General features: G+C 37.6%; 1 protein-coding gene across 3 annotated transcripts in view; it reads right to left on the bottom strand.

The window, feature by feature from the left end:
- The window catches only part of ZFR (zinc finger RNA binding protein), a 90,406-nt gene that overhangs the window by 44,456 nt on the left and 30,047 nt on the right, over positions 1-15,903 (bottom strand). For all 3 annotated transcript variants that reach the window (XM_054488621.2, XM_063664700.1, XM_063664701.1), the window contains 4 exons: positions 8,036-8,283; positions 5,164-5,355; positions 4,366-4,657; positions 1,350-1,546 (listed from right to left, as the gene is read on the bottom strand). In XM_054488621.2, the coding sequence (XP_054344596.1) occupies positions 1,350-1,546; positions 4,366-4,657; positions 5,164-5,355; positions 8,036-8,283 (929 nt within the window). The remainder of the gene's footprint in view (positions 1-1,349; positions 1,547-4,365; positions 4,658-5,163; positions 5,356-8,035; positions 8,284-15,903) is intronic.

Consider the following 15,903-nt stretch of genomic DNA (forward strand, 5'->3'; position numbering starts at 1 on the left):
CAGCTATCCACCTTGTAAACAAAGAATTCAATATACAATTTTTCTTTTTCTTGTTTTCTTTTCTTTTCTGTGAGACAGAGTCTCACTCTGTTGCCCAGGCTGGAGTACAGTTGTGTGATCTCGGCTCACTGCAACCACCTCCCAGGTTCAAGTGATTGTGCCTCAGCATCCCGAGTAGCTGGGATTACAGACGTGCGCAACTACTGGCCTTGAACTTCTGGCCACAAGTGATTCACCCACCTCGGCCTCCAAAAGTGCTGCAATTACAGGCGTGAGCCACTGTGCCTGGCCATCAATATATAATTTTTCTTGATAGGAAAAAGGATGCAAGAACAAATATTTATTTAAAACCTACTAGGCTGGGTGCAGTGGCTCAGGCCTGTAATCACAGCACTTTGGAAGGCCGAGGCAGGCAGATCATGAGGTCAGGAGTTCAAGACCAGCCTGGCCAACATAGTGAAACCCCATCTACTAAAAAAAATACAAAAATCAGCTGGGGGTGGTGGCAGCTACTTGGGAGGCTGAGGCAGAAGAATTGCTTGAACCTAGGAGGCAGAGGTTGCAGTGAGCCAAGACTGTGTCACTGCACTCCAGCCTGGGTGGCAGAATAAGACTCTGTCTCAAAAACAAAAACAAGAACAAAACAAAAACTCTCCTAGATGCTAGACACCATGCTAGGTACTTTATGTCATCTACTCTTCACAACTTTGTTAAGGAATATCCCAATTTTATAGATATTGACACTGAAGCTCAAAAAACATATATGCTCTAAAGTCAAAGTAAATAGTAGTCATATACCACTGTATGTCTTTCTGCTAACAACAGGTATTTATCCAGTCCCCTCTGATATCCCTTCACTCCTTTATTTTACTGAGTTTACTTTATCTGTAAAACAGCAACAGTCTTCTACTCCACTTGAGAAACCAAATGAATATATTCTGTTAAATCAGCAAACTTAATTTTATCACAAAACTGACCATTCAAAAATAAATATATTGGTTCTCTTTATCAACATTTTTGCTGCTCAGAACTTTTAAACTTTTATGATAGTTGAAGGATGTATTACAAGAATGCTTGCTAGTAAATAGAAAGTTACTTTGCACACCACAGTGACAATACACAGGGAAAATAATATAAAAGTTAGCAAAAAAAAAAAAAAAATCATTGTGATGTCACTTAGGCAGGCTTAAAGGACAAGCTTTCTTATAACAAAGATTCCTTTAATATCCTTTCATTAAGCTAAATCTAAAATACAATTAAGTATATTTAATCTTACACGTAACATATGCTTGTAATGCACTTCTTCCCTTTATCCAATTTCACAGCAATGGTATTCTCAAATCAATTACCTCTTCCACATAATCATGGCCCACTGGCTGCACATCACTCTGTAAAGCAGCAAGAGATGCAGGTGTGACTGGTTCTGACACTGTGTCTTGCTTTACTTCAGGAATCTGCACAGCAGAAGTGACAGGAGTACTTTTAACACATTCGGTTCCTTTTATGTCTTCTGTTTTATTTCCTGTTGACTGCAGCTTATTACCACCTAGAGAAGCATCAAAAAGTTAAAAAAAATTTATTTTTGTATAAATATATATACCTGATAAGACGAAAACTTCAGATAAAGTTCTTTTCTGCTAACAGTCAAACTCCTATCTGACATACAACAGATGAGAATTTTGAAGAACTACATAAACTACTTGGCTTTTTTACCCTATTAGTGAAATACATTTCTGAATTTTTCTCTTTTCCATCTTGGAACACCCAACACCCTCCTCATCCCCGCTCAAAGTGAATAGCAAGTACCTGAAATGGTAAGGACTAAGCCTAATTCATGTTTGTGGCCCTAGTTCCTTGGCAAGTGACTGAAATGAGTAGTATTTATTCCTTAAAAAATGCTAACTTCCAGTTGGGTGTGGTGGCTTATGCCCTATGATCCCAGCACTGTGGGAGGCAGAGGTGGGAGGATTACTTGAGCCCAGGAGTTTGAGCCTAGAAGTTTGAGACTAGCCGGGGCAACATGGCAAAACCTGGTCACTACAAAAATTAGCTGGATGTGATGGCGCATGCCTGTAGTCCTAGCTGTGGGGCTAGGGGGAAGGACTGCTTGAGCCTAAGAGGCAGAGGTTGCAGTGAGCTGAGATCGCATCACTGCACTCCAGGCCTGGTCAGACCCTGTCTCCAAAAAAAGTTGGGGGTAATGTCTAGGTCACGCCCTACAATTTAGAAAAATTATAAAAAAGGTAAGTTCAATGATTAGGTCTCTTTGCAAACTTAGTCCAAATAAAGTTTCCCACCAGGGAAGGAAATAGAACCAATTTAGGTTTTATTACTGTTTATTTCCTTTAACTTATTTACAAAAGATTTTCTATTATTGTTCTAAACTGAAAGTATGAAGAACCTCAGAAACTGATGTAGAAGTGACTATAAATGATAGCTTTCATTTTTATAATCAATTAAACTTAACACTTCAACTAACTGTCCAAGAGAATACCATGTTAATTGTGAATCTCCCACTTTTAAACTTTTCTTTCAAAAATATTCTTAAGTACCTACAACAATCTGGATACAGCACTAAGTTCTGGTAATACAGTAAAGAGAAGACAATGTAGCTGCCTTTCAAGTGCCCAATTTATGGGAAGATACAAACAACGATAATACAATGTGATAAGCACTATAATAAATATGGACTGAATATTGCAGAAATTTAGAAGAAAGGAGCCACCACCCTTTAACGTGATCCAGTAAGGAAAGGTTTCATAAAGGGTGTGACACTTGAACTGGGATTTGAAAGAAGAATATGAACTGGTCAGAAAGAAAAGAATGACATTTAAAAAGAAAAAAATAGCATGTACATAAAAGCACAGCAACACGGTGTGAAAAAGGCTATGGTAAAGGAAGAGCCAGTAATTCAATATGAATTACTACACAGGTAGAAGGGATGAGTTATGAGGCTGGAAAGGTAGGCATGGGTTAGGTAATGATGGGCCTTACATGACAAATGAGGACTACAGATTTTATCCTGTTACAGTGGAAGGCTGCTAAGCAGAAGACTAACACAATAGATATGTATTTTAATAAAATAACAAGAGTGTGGAGAATATGTTGAGATTGGGTACAGTAAGAAATAAAGCTCCAAGGAAGAGACTTTTAAGGCCTAAAAAAAGGCAATGGCAACGAAGAAGTTTTTGTAGAAATATTATAGAGATAGAAACAAGAAGACTAGGTAAACAGCTGGAGGAGGCAATAAATACGAAGAAATAATGTTAGTGGATTTTCCACTTGAGAAATCGGCAATTTTATGACATTATTTCATGGTACTCCTCTCATGAATTAATGGGTTAGAATGAGACACATTGGGAGGCATCTACACAGCCATATAAAAGATGTCCAGGGAATATTTAAAATGTGGCTGTCCAACTCAGGTGGGGGTTTTGAATTTACCAGAAAGATTTTAAAAGTCACTGCCCACATGGGAATGAATGAGACCACCCATTAATAGTGGTGGACAGTGAGATGAGGGCCAGGGTTATAATCTTAGTAACACTATCATTTAATGAACACATAGGCAGGAGAACTAATAAGGAAAACTGAGAAAGGGGTGGATGGACACATAATTGAGAGACACAGATGTATCTTAAGCCTAAAGGTATAGCAGTCAACTGTGTCAAGTATTAGGAGAGTCAATAGGATGAAACTGAAAACTGGCCACTGGATTGGCAATTAGGTCTTTGGTGACTACTGAAAGCAGCTTCAGAAAAAGGTAGGGTAGAAACACTATAGCAGAGTGAGGATTGGGTAGGAAGCACAGACGTAGAGAAAAAATCAGGGCCATGCATTGTGGTGCATGCTTATAACCTCATCTCTACCAAAAAAAAAAAAAAAACTGGCTGTGTGTGTGATGGTGCACAGTTATAGTCCCAGCTACTCAGGAGACTGAGGTGGGCGGATCGCTTGAGCCCTGGAGATTGAGGCTACAGTGAGCCAAGATCGTGCTACTGCACTCCAGCCTTGGTGACAGAGTGGGGCTCTGTCTCAAAAATTAAAAAAAACAAACAAACAAAAACCAATCACGTTACCTTAAGATTACAGAAATGGGAAAAGGGTCTTTGTGTGTGCACATCTTTTTTTTTTAAATGACTAGAGGAAGACACAGATATATCTGTATGGCTGAAGGGAAGAAACCAGTAGATGATAGACTAAAAATTAAAAATACACACACACTAGGCAGATATGTGGAGAAACAAAGTCCCAGAAAGAAGGGAGGAGACAGGTCCAAGAATACAGGGAGAAGGGTTAGTGCTGCAATGGAGAAGAAACAACACTTTGACAGAGTCAGCAGGGACAGAGAATATCAGTACTTGCCAACAAAATTTATTTTGGGGGTAGATGTTTTCTTGGCAGCCATATTTGTAGGCACTGCTGATACTTTAGTGTTAGATGTGCTATTAAGAGACGAGTTTCCTGTAGTCGTAAGACCCTTCATTGAAGACGTTGCAATTGATGACGTATTCACAGTACAATTGTTTGCTGCAATGCTTGAAGGAGAGGCAGTCGGCTTTGAAGCAGATACAGCTGTTGAAGAAGTAGCTTGACTAACAACGTTTGGTTCTGTTGATGGAATGGGTTTACCAAGTTTTGTGTGTAACTTAACCACCTATAAAACAAAAGCACACTTATTTGTCAGGAAACTCATAGATTTTGAAAAGTCTGCCTGGAACATTATAAAATGGAAATCTAAACCATGCTTTTCTTTGTTGTATTTTTTCTGCTCTATGTTTTTGTATATACACACATATACAAAACTCATTACTTTCAAGATAATCTCTGTGAAGCAAATATGCATACATATTCCATCTACTATTAGGTGAGGAAACTGAGGTAGAGAAAGATGAACAGACTTGGCTACATTAAAAATAATCACATGACAATTCCCAGTTAGTGAAATAAATGGTTTAGTTCAATTTAAAGACAAGTCTCCAGTCTTTCCCTCTTTTAGCAATGATTATTTGATGTCACCTTTATGTATTATTAGCACATAAGCAAGGCTTATAATGCACTTAAAAGTTTTCAAAATTTGAAGTTACCTTTACCTAACCCCCTTTGAAAAAGTAAAAGATAACAGAATCAAGACATAAGGGTGTGTGGGAAAAAAACACCTACTTTCTGATGCTTAGCACCACGAATGTGGGCAGCATATGCATCTGCTCCTGTACAAGACACATCGCAGAGCTCACAACGTAGCTGATTTTGAGTCCCACGAGTAGAATTGTTGCTGCTGCTGGTATTTTGTGAGGCTTTCAATGCAGCTTCTTTTTTTTTATGTTTCTGTCCTTCTAAATGTTCTTTATAAGTCTGTTTCAAATAAAAAGGAAACATTTTGCTTCACTAATTTTCTTTACGCATTAATTTAAGATTATTCAATTCTCAAGAAATCTCTAATACTCATTTAAAAATGAGACCAAAACAGATTTTTTAAGTTGAAAAAGGGCATGTGGCATTCGTTACATATGTGACATATCTATGGTTCTCTGTATCTTATCAAGAATATTATCTAACACTGAGTTACAAAGTACTTTCATACATAGCCATAATATAAGGCAATGGCTTTCAGTTTTAAAAATTTTATCTTTTGTTGCTTATATAAATGTTGGACAGAGAATAATAGACAGTGATCATTCCATAAAGAAATTATATTTAGTTACAGGGTTAAGATGAGGCGGGGGAGATGTGCCTATATCATTAGAAGAAAGAAAAAGTTACTGTATGGTAGCAAGATTCTTTACAAACAGCTATGTTTATAAAACTGACTTTTCTAATTCAGATACATTTTGACATAGAATCTGTATTAGAATCCATGGCCCTTAAATGAATGCTTATTTAAAATACGTAAGGGCCAATACGGTACATACCTGCAAGCAAAAATGGTATTATAGTAATATTAGCCAATAAAATAGTGAAATTACATATTAAAAATCATTGTGAATGCAGATGATTGAGGAAGGCTGTTAATTAATATGAGAGGAAATTAGTAAGAACAACTGGACAGTTTTGTGAGTAGGACCAAATGGTTCCTCTGTTACTTTTTTTTTGAGATGGGTCTCACTCTGTTACCCAGGCTTCAGTGTGGTGGCACAATCTTGGGTCACTGCAATCTCCGCCTCCTAGGCTCATGTGATCCTCCCACCTTAGACTCCCGAGTAGCTGGGACCACAGGTGCCTGCCACCACGCCTAGCTCATTTTTCATATTTTTGGTAAAGATGGGATTTGGCCATGTTGCCCAGGCTGGTCTCAAACTCTCTTTTTTAAAACTGCCTCTTAAAAGACAGTTGTAAACTGACAAATAATTAGCATACAATTATATGTTCATCATACAATTTCAGAGCTGGATGGGACTTTCCTTTCATTATCTGCAGTGGCCTGAAATAGCTCCACCAAGCAGTCTGAGCCTCAATTATTTAGGGCAAGTCCTGTTATAGAAAAGTGAGGAAATAAAAGCCCAAAGAAGTTAAGGTCTCTAAATTGCCCAAGGTTATATAGCTAGTGGCAGAGCCAAGACTGCAAGCTTGGCCCCCAAAAGCTGAATCAACTTACTCTTTTCCTTCTTATGTACACATCTAGAACTCTAACTCAATCTCAATGATATTTTTCGCTAAGGCTCATTAACCGCCCCCTTAAGGCACTGACACTGACTTGCAGAAATACCTGTGGCCTGTTCTTTTTGTAACCATCCAGCACAGCAAAAATAGCCAGCCTTATATGCACTCATTCCACATGCTGCTGTTAACCTATCACCCAAGCGTCACGTTGTATACTTTCATATAAGCGAGGTAATCAATAAATTTCTTATGTCCAAGTCTGGCACTCATGACACTAACCCCTCTGAACAGTCAACATAGAGTAGGAAATGCTCCTTAAATACTAAGACTGCCCACCATTCTTGTTCCCTTTCACGTTTACTCCAGGTCCCTGCAAACATTTCCCACCTGTGCCACACCTGCCTCCCATCACCTCCTGCCAACCATGCAATCCACAACAAAACTATTTCCTGCCATACTCAAAACAGGGGAAAAGAGGGTTTTATATATCTAGCCACATATATTAAAATGTTCTGTAATTTGGTATAATTCAGGGAATGTTAGAAACTGAAAATATCCCCCAAAATTCAGAAGTAGAGAAAACTAATCCAGTAAAGTAAAAAATGTGTTACACAGGTAGGGCAAATGAGAGATGGATATAACTTGGAGAAGCTAGTAGAGAGTCAAAATTGGTTGTTTCCAAATAACATGCCTTTTATCTGCCAAGCTGTTTACCAAATTTTAATATAAAAAGTTGACACTCTTAAGCATAATAATAAGGTTGGGAGTTGAATCCATTAATTTTAATAAATAGAATCATGTCATAATCACCCATTTTAACGTTTAGCAACCAGAAACAATACAATACCGAAAAAGGAATAAGAGTTTTACATTTACATGCCTCATTAATTGGTATTTTTGAAAGACACTTCCTTACACCTTCCTTGTTCCCGAAGTTCCTACTCCCCTTACGAAAGAGATTACAGAAATAAGTAACATACTATAAAGTATATATCAAAGTCAGTCTCATTAGAAATGCAATCCTGAAAATTACAGATTATCAGTAACCTGTTATATTAAGTTAAAGAATTTTGAATAAAGGCTTTGGCAAGTAAGTTATAGATGGCAAAAACAAAATCAAATAAAAATTCAATCTTACCCAGGTCACAATTAATTTGACCACAAAATTTTAAAACTAAATTTAAGTTTTAAAGAGCAAAGTCTCCTTCTGGAAAAAAGGCTCAATTTGCCTATTTATCATTTATATTCACAATCATCTTTACAGTTATTTTTTTTTCCCTGAAAATTCTCATGCCACAATACAAGTAACTTAAAAAATGCACTGGCTAAAAGCTAACAGGAAAAAATGTAAACCTCTTTGTAGGCTCAGGAGTTAGAATACCAACTATACTTAATAACCACTGAAGACTCAAGGTAAAACATACAACATAAGTACCTGTGGTCCAGCACAGCTGATCTTACAAACATCACAATAGTGAATCTGTGGCGGTTTGGGAGGCTGTTTTGGTTTCAGTTGTTTATTTTGGAATGGTGCTTTTTTAGTAAAGGTGGTCCCTGTCCAGGCAGCTGTTGCAGCAGCAGCAGCAGCTGCTGCTGCTGCCTGCTTCTGTTGCTGCTGCTGCTGTTGATAGTAGGAAGATGCAGCTGAATACACTGCTGCTTCATAACCTGAATAAGACGTACCTTACAAATGAAATCAAACAAAAATTATGTTACATACTTATAGAAGGACAAGTTAAAATTTACAAATTTAAGTTAAATTAATCCTGTCAATAAAGATAGATTTACATGTGCATATTTACAAACGTATATCTCACAGAACCAGAAAAAAGCTTATTTTCCTTCTAAGAAAGTCATCAACTCGTATTTATTCAACACATGCCAGGTGTTATAGAGGTATAAAGACAGTGTAAAATTTGGTCCCTGCCTTGAAGAAGCTTCTAGTTTAATTGAAGAGATGTGACAGTGTGTTTGACAAACTTGTCTGTCTATAGAATCTGGTAATATGTCCCCAAATAAAATCCTGTGAACAAAATTTAGGAGTGTTGGATTTGAGGAAGAATCTGAAGTAGGATACTAGATAGGAAAAACAAAAACTCATGAAAGTAAGATTCGACATGCTTGGTAGCTAAGAGGACAAAAGAGTTAAAGAAGAGGAAAACATACAAATATGACACTAAAATCTGCAGCCCCAGTGATCAACTGATGGGTTGTGCAACTGCTAGAATCAAGAAGCTGACAGACGCTAGTCTGGGGAGGCAAGGTAAATAAAGTTTAACAGAAGTTTGTGATGTGGAACTGAAGTTCAGATGAAAATATAGAACAACTGTTAAAAGATTTAGGAATTAGGGACCAATACATTGGTTCTCATCTTCCAAAAGATGAAAAAGCATTGTGTTTTCTGGTTAAATGTATGAATTCTACCCATTTCCACTGTTCAGAGACTCCACTGAATAAGTACATTATGCAAGCTGTTTATATAATATATACATGTTGTTTATGTTCAATGATTTACAGATTTTTAATCTGTGAACGTGGAGACGGGGTTTCGCCATGTTGCCTAGGCCAGACACAGACACAGCCTTGTTATTTGTTTTCCTACAATGCTTTTTACAAGAAATGTACATTTGTTTGCCAGTAGTTATAGGAGAATTTAAGATGCCCTTTAACAGAGTTCCAGAATCTTTAGCCCATCTTTCAGTGCATGCTTTATTTTTATAACTAAGTAGTAAGTTATAACTAAACTTGCCTTTTATTAGTTTTAGACTACCTATGTGCAAGTAGAGATTATTTTATGAATATTAAGCTTAACTTGGTGATTTTTATGGTTAAATTAGATCAGTGTTTAAAGGATACTGCAATTTCTAAACCTAACTTTTCTCATATTTAAGGATAGTGATACTTGCCTTATAGATCTGTTCTAAAAACTACACTGTGTCTGGCACACTGCTTCCTGTATTGTGAACTCTTGATAAAAAAAAGAAAAAAAAAAAACTAGAAGAACTATTCTTTCAGCACTGTTGGCCTCTGTTGTCCTTATTCTGCTTCATATTTTCTTAATACATAATTCATAAAGTTACATTTCTGTGGCATTTGTACGGTTTCTATATAGAAAACTGAAGTCATTTGGAAAATATCTGTTATAAAGATTTTATGTAAAAATCATGATCCTACTTGGTAATAAATCTAAAAACATCTTTATTATTTGTAATTGGACAATTTTATGGTATTTCTCTACAGTAAAATTTAAACTATACATGTTTTTGCCTGTAAGCTTGAAAACATTTGGCTGTGAGCTTGTGTTCTTTTATCACATTCGTAATAGAGGACGTTTGTAGGACTGCCCAGTAAAGTTTATTAGTTTATAGAAATTTTCTTTTAAGCAATTATGTCAATTGTTTTCTCAATTTTATCTGATCATATATATGCTTTATCATTGATATACAGCTACCTGTTTCTATTTTCATTTCAGATGTTTTCTTGTCTATTATCACACTTTCTATCTTAAAACTTCATATACTATAGTAGCCTGACATAAAAGTCTAAGAAGGCTTTTCTCAAAAGTTGTTTGACTACTTTTCTCCTGGATATGTCTGGTTTTCCCTGCATTTTAGCTCTCACCATTCCAATTTATTTTTCCTTCCCTATGTGTACAGACATATTGGAATTAGGGGGTCCTAAGTCTTTCAGTATTGCAGTCTGCATTTGAGAGACCAAAAAGTTTAATTCTCTGTAAGCAGTTCTTCTGTGCTATTCTGTCAACTAGGAATCTCTCTCAAGCTTTATATCACTCTTTGCCCACCCATTACCACTTACAGGAATAAGGAAATTTAACTGAAATATGCTAAATAGGCAGTCTACCAAATTTCCAGAGATCTGAGTTTAGAAATGGTCAGTTTACCAGTTTTCAGGTAGGTTTATACGTAAAATCCACAGCTTTCAAATCCAAAACGTTCTCTTAAATACATTAAATTATCTCTAGATTACTTACAATACCTAATACCATGTAAGTGCTATATAAATGGTTGTTAAGCTGTACTGAGTTTTGTATTATATTCTCTATTCCCCACCCCAACCGCCCCCAATTTTTTTTTTGAGACAGCATCTCACTCTGTTGCCCAGGCTGGGGTGCAGTGGCGCAATCTCGACTCACTGCAACCTCTGCCTCCCAGGTTCAAGTGATTCTTATACCTCAGCCTCCCAAGTAGCTGGGGTTACAGGCGTGTATCACCATACCTGGCTTATTTTTGTATTTTTAGTAGAGAAGGGGTTTTGCCATGGTGGCCAGGCTGGTCTGAAACTCCTGACTTCAGGTGACCCACCTACCTCGGCCTCTCAAAGTGCTGGGATTACAGGCATGAGCCACCGCACCTGCCTCCGAATATTTTCAGTTCATGGTTGATTGAATCCATGGTTGCTGAACCGATGGATACAGAGAGCGACTATATTATAATCTGTTACTCTCATTTCTCTCTTTGAGGCTCACACGGTTTTAAATTTGCCCAGTGGGATCCGCTCAAACCAGCTCCTGAGTCTTTTTGACATATTCTCATTCGTCTTTGAGCACATCTTTCTTCTTTGCCACTGAAAGTTATTACAGATACACTTTGAGCTTTCCCTGCCCTAGAGTCACAGTCAGCCATGTCACTCACACAGGAGCCATGATTTCTTATAAATGCCAGTGGTATTTAGAAACCATTCTAATGGCCACAAAGTATTTTATTGTATGGATGTACTATATTTTAAAGTGTGTATTTGAGGACATTTAGTTGTATACGAGACAGAAACTGGAAACAGCACTAGGTAGAACATCCTTACATGTAAAGATTTGTACATTTGCCCACTTGTTTCCCTAGGATAAATTTCTAGTTGTGGAACTGTTAAAAAGTATCTGTTTTTTAAAGACTATGTGATACACAGTCCAGAGTTGCCAAATCAGAGAAACCATTGTTAAGGCTTCTGAGTTCTTTATCTGCAATTTTTGGCAGCTACAATTTTGGTCAGCTATTCTCTTTATCTTAGTAAAATGAGTTCTAGAGTATTGCTACCTACTAAATGATGACTTGTAGCATGATGAATTTACTACTGAAATGTTAATTTTTTTGTTTCTGGTATCATACATTTAAAAGCTATATGCCAGCTCTTCTAATATCATAGCTTACTAATTGATTTTTTTTTTTGAGACTAGGTCTCATACCATCACCCAGGCTAGAGTGCAATGGCACCATCTCAGCTCACTGCAACCTCCACCTCAAGCGATCCTCCCACCTCAGCCTCCCAGGTAGCTGGGACTACAGACGTGAGCCACCATGCCTGGCTAATTTTTTATTTTTGTATTTTTTGTAGAGATGGGGTTTTGCCATGTTGCGCAGGCCGGTCTCGAACTCCTGAGCTCAAGCAATCTGCCCACCTCGGCCTCTCAAAGTGTTGGGATTACAGGTTGAGCCACCACGCCTGGCCTTGATAATGAAAGTACTTTTTTTTTTTTTTTTTTTTTTGGAGACAGTGTCTTGCTCTGTCACCCAGGCTTGGAGTAGAGTGGCACAATCCCAGCTCACTGCAACCTCCACCTCCTGCGCTCAAATGATCCATCCCGCCTCGGTGCATGCCACCACACCGGGCTAATTTTTTGTATTTTTAGTTGAGATGGGGTTTCACCACACTGCCTAGGCTGGTCTTGAACTCCTGGGCTCAAGTGTTCCATGAGCCTGGCCTAGTAAAAGTACTTTTTAAGTGAAACTATTTTAGTTTTCAAAAATTGTGCTTTTACTTAATTTATAGATACAGATTTCTTTTTTTTCTTTTTCTTTGAAACAGGGTCTCATTCTGTCATCCAGGCTGGAGTGCAGTGGCACTATCATCATGGTTTACTGCAGCCTCAACCTCCTACCTCAGCCTCCTGAGTAGCTGGGACTACAGGCGCGCCACCACGCTTGGCTAAGCTGGTTTGAGCAGATCCCACTGGGCAAATTTAAAACCGTGTGAGCCTCAAAGAGAGAAATGAGAGTAACAGATCATAATATAGTCGCTCTCTGTATCCATCGGTTCAGCAACCATGGATTCAATCAACCATGAACTGAAAATATTCGGAGGCAGGTGCGGTGGCTCATGCCTGTAATTCCAGCACTTTGAGAGGCCGAGGTAGGTGGGTCACCTGAAGTCAGGAGTTTCAGACCAGGCGGGTCACCATGGCAAAACCCCGTCTCTACTAAAAATACAAAAATAAGCCAGGTATGGTGATACACGCCTGTAACCCCAGCTACTTGGGAGGCTGAGGTATAAGAATCACTTGAACCTGGGAGGCAGAGGTTGCAGTGAGTCGAGATTGCGCCACTGCATCCCAGCCTGGGCAACAGAGTGAGATGCTGTCTCAAAAAAAAAATTGGGGGCGGTTGGGGTGGGGAATAGAGAATATAATACAAAACTCAGTACAGCTTAACAACCATTTATATAGCACTTACATGGTATTAGGTATTGCAAGTAATCTAGAGATAATTTAATGTATTTAAGAAGATGTACACAGGTTAAAGGCAAATATTATGTCATTTTATATATGGGACTTGAGCATCCACAAATTTTGGTATCAATGGGGGCCCTGGAACCAATCTCCCATGGATAGCAGGGACCACTATACATTGAATAAAAATGAGGAAGTTCATAGTAATAACAAAAAAAGAAGTGGAAGGAGGGGACTCTAGAGTAGAATGCCTAAGAATCAATGTGAAAGGATTTTGCAACTACCACTGTAGAAACTCATTCGGTTTTCAAAGGATCTACCACCACAGGGTGAAAGACAGTTGAGCAAGAGGCCCACAGATTACCTGTTCATTATAAAGGAAAAAGGTATCTTCATAATGGAGAGATCTGATAGGCACAGCTTTAACCAGTAAAGCCAGCATCAATAAGGAATAAACAAACATTACTTATTACATGCTTCTGATGTGATGAAATGGAAGGCTGGTCAAGTAATTTTCTTGTCTAAAAAGTTACCTGAATCTAAACATAAATCATCAGATAAATCCAGATATGGGACATTCTACAAGACAACTGGCCTGAACACTTCAAAAATATCACTATCATGAGAGACAAGATAAAAATAAGGAACTGTTCTACATTAAAGCAAACTAGCAAAGAATGGCAACCAAATACAATCCATGATCCTTGACTAGATTCTAAATTTCAAAAACAAAGCACAAGCACAAACATACATACACCAAATACATACAAAGCCCAGCCATAAAATACATTTTTGGACAACTGGAGAAATTTATGTATTAGATAGTATAGTATCCATGTTCAATTCCTTTTCATAATGTTGCCATTGTGGCTACATAAAATAATGTCCTTATTCTTGGGAAATACCTTCTGAAGAATTCAGGGCAAAGTACCATGTCATCTACAACTTGTAAAGCATATTGCTTATAAAACATATTGCTGAGCCATGTGAAAATAGCCTTTAAGAGAAAGGAGAGATAAAGCAAATTTGAAAAATTATTAATAATTGGTGAACCTAGGTGAACGGCATAAAAAATAGTTCTTGGAACTATTTTTTTCCACTTTTCCGCAGAATTAAAATTTTCTGGGGCAGGCACGGTGGCTCATGCCTGTACTGTAACCCCAGCACTTTGGGAAGCCAAGGTGGGTGGACCACTTGAGGTTAGGAGTTTGAGACCAGCCTGGCCAACATGGCGAAACCCTGTCTCTACTAAAAATACAAAAATTAGCCAGGCGTGGTGGCGCACGCCTGTAGTCCCGGCTACTTGGGAGGCTGAGGCAGGAGAATCGCTTAAACCCAAGAGGCAGAGGTTGCAGTGAGCCAAGCTGGCACCATTGCACTCCAGCCGAGGTGACAGTGAGACTCTATCTCAAACAAAACAAAACAAAACAAAAAACAAAACAAAAAAAAACCTGATATAAAAAGTTGGGAAAAAACATTAATCAAAGGTATATATCTATACTTAGTGACATGAAAGGCAATCACAGTAACAATAAAGCAGTTTACAGAATAGCATGTATAAGACAAATGCATTTTTATAAACCGTATTTACACATGTATATGCCATGGAAGAAAAGTAGACAGAGACACGCACTAAAATGTTAATGACAATTAGTGTCTAGGAGTACAAATCTAGTGGTTTAACTTTTTTTCTCTTTCTAAAAAAATACAGTTTCTAATTTATAAATAATAATATATTATTCATTTAAATAAAAATTATCTTCATACTGTATAAACAACCAGAGAGAGAAAGAGAAAGGAAAGGAAGCATATGTTAAGAGAGAAACAATGAACAGGAAAGGCTACTCTGGTACTTCCTATTTTGTTGAAGCTAATGTGGACATTTAAAAAAAACGTGACTAATCAGATTTCATTGTAATATAATCCTAGTTACAATTATAGCTAGTCAACCAAATAGGGAGAGACAGTAAAGTCCTATCTGAGAAATCTTAAATGACAGATCTAGGAATCATAAATTCAGTATTTTCTTGAGATCTTAACAAAAGATTTCTTTCCTAAATAAGGAATCTCCTGTACTACGCCTTTAATAGATTATAAAATGTCTTTCTACCATCATTCATACTGGTGAATGATGAGCAGGTCCTCATCATTTACCACTCCAGCCAGAGTTCTCAGACGATAATGTCTCCTCATTCAATTCGTTTCCACCTGGTTGTCCAGTTAACTTACAAATCTGCTCACACCGCTCCATTTCTTAATATAGCCTCTGCAGCTCCCTTTCTGCCCACAAGATAAAGACACACACCATAGCAGAGCACATATGGCTTTACATACTCTTGACACTTCTAGCCTCATCTACTGACATTTACCCTGTGTATCCTGTATTCCAGCCACAATGAACTGCAGTTCTCAAACACTCCATGCATGCCTAATTCATCATTGTATCCCTAGCACCCTAGAGTAAGAGATAAGAAATCTCTGAGAAATAAAAAAGTGTCATTCACAGCATATCTTCTGGGAGGAATACAAAAGCTGAATGTCTACAAAAAAGGCAATGTGTGATCTTAATCACTGTGAAAATGCAAACTTCCTCAGCTAGAAATTGGCAACAGCAGTGGACACAAAAAGGTTTTAGCCATTGTACCTCTCTGGGAGAAATATATAATTATTTAAGGAAAATAAAGGTACTCTGTTCTTCCAAAAGAGGTGTGTTACATAACCACCATCTTATGGATGTTTAGAAAGGGCTACCCAACATTTCCATGATGAACTATTTCTGATAATAAAGAAATAGCTCTTCGAGCCAAAATAAACAGAAATAATTTGTCTGTGGTATTCCCTGAGTG

Source organism: Pongo pygmaeus, chromosome 4, assembly GCF_028885625.2.
Source record: "Pongo pygmaeus isolate AG05252 chromosome 4, NHGRI_mPonPyg2-v2.0_pri, whole genome shotgun sequence".
NCBI classification, from domain to species: Eukaryota; Metazoa; Chordata; class Mammalia; order Primates; family Hominidae; genus Pongo; species Pongo pygmaeus.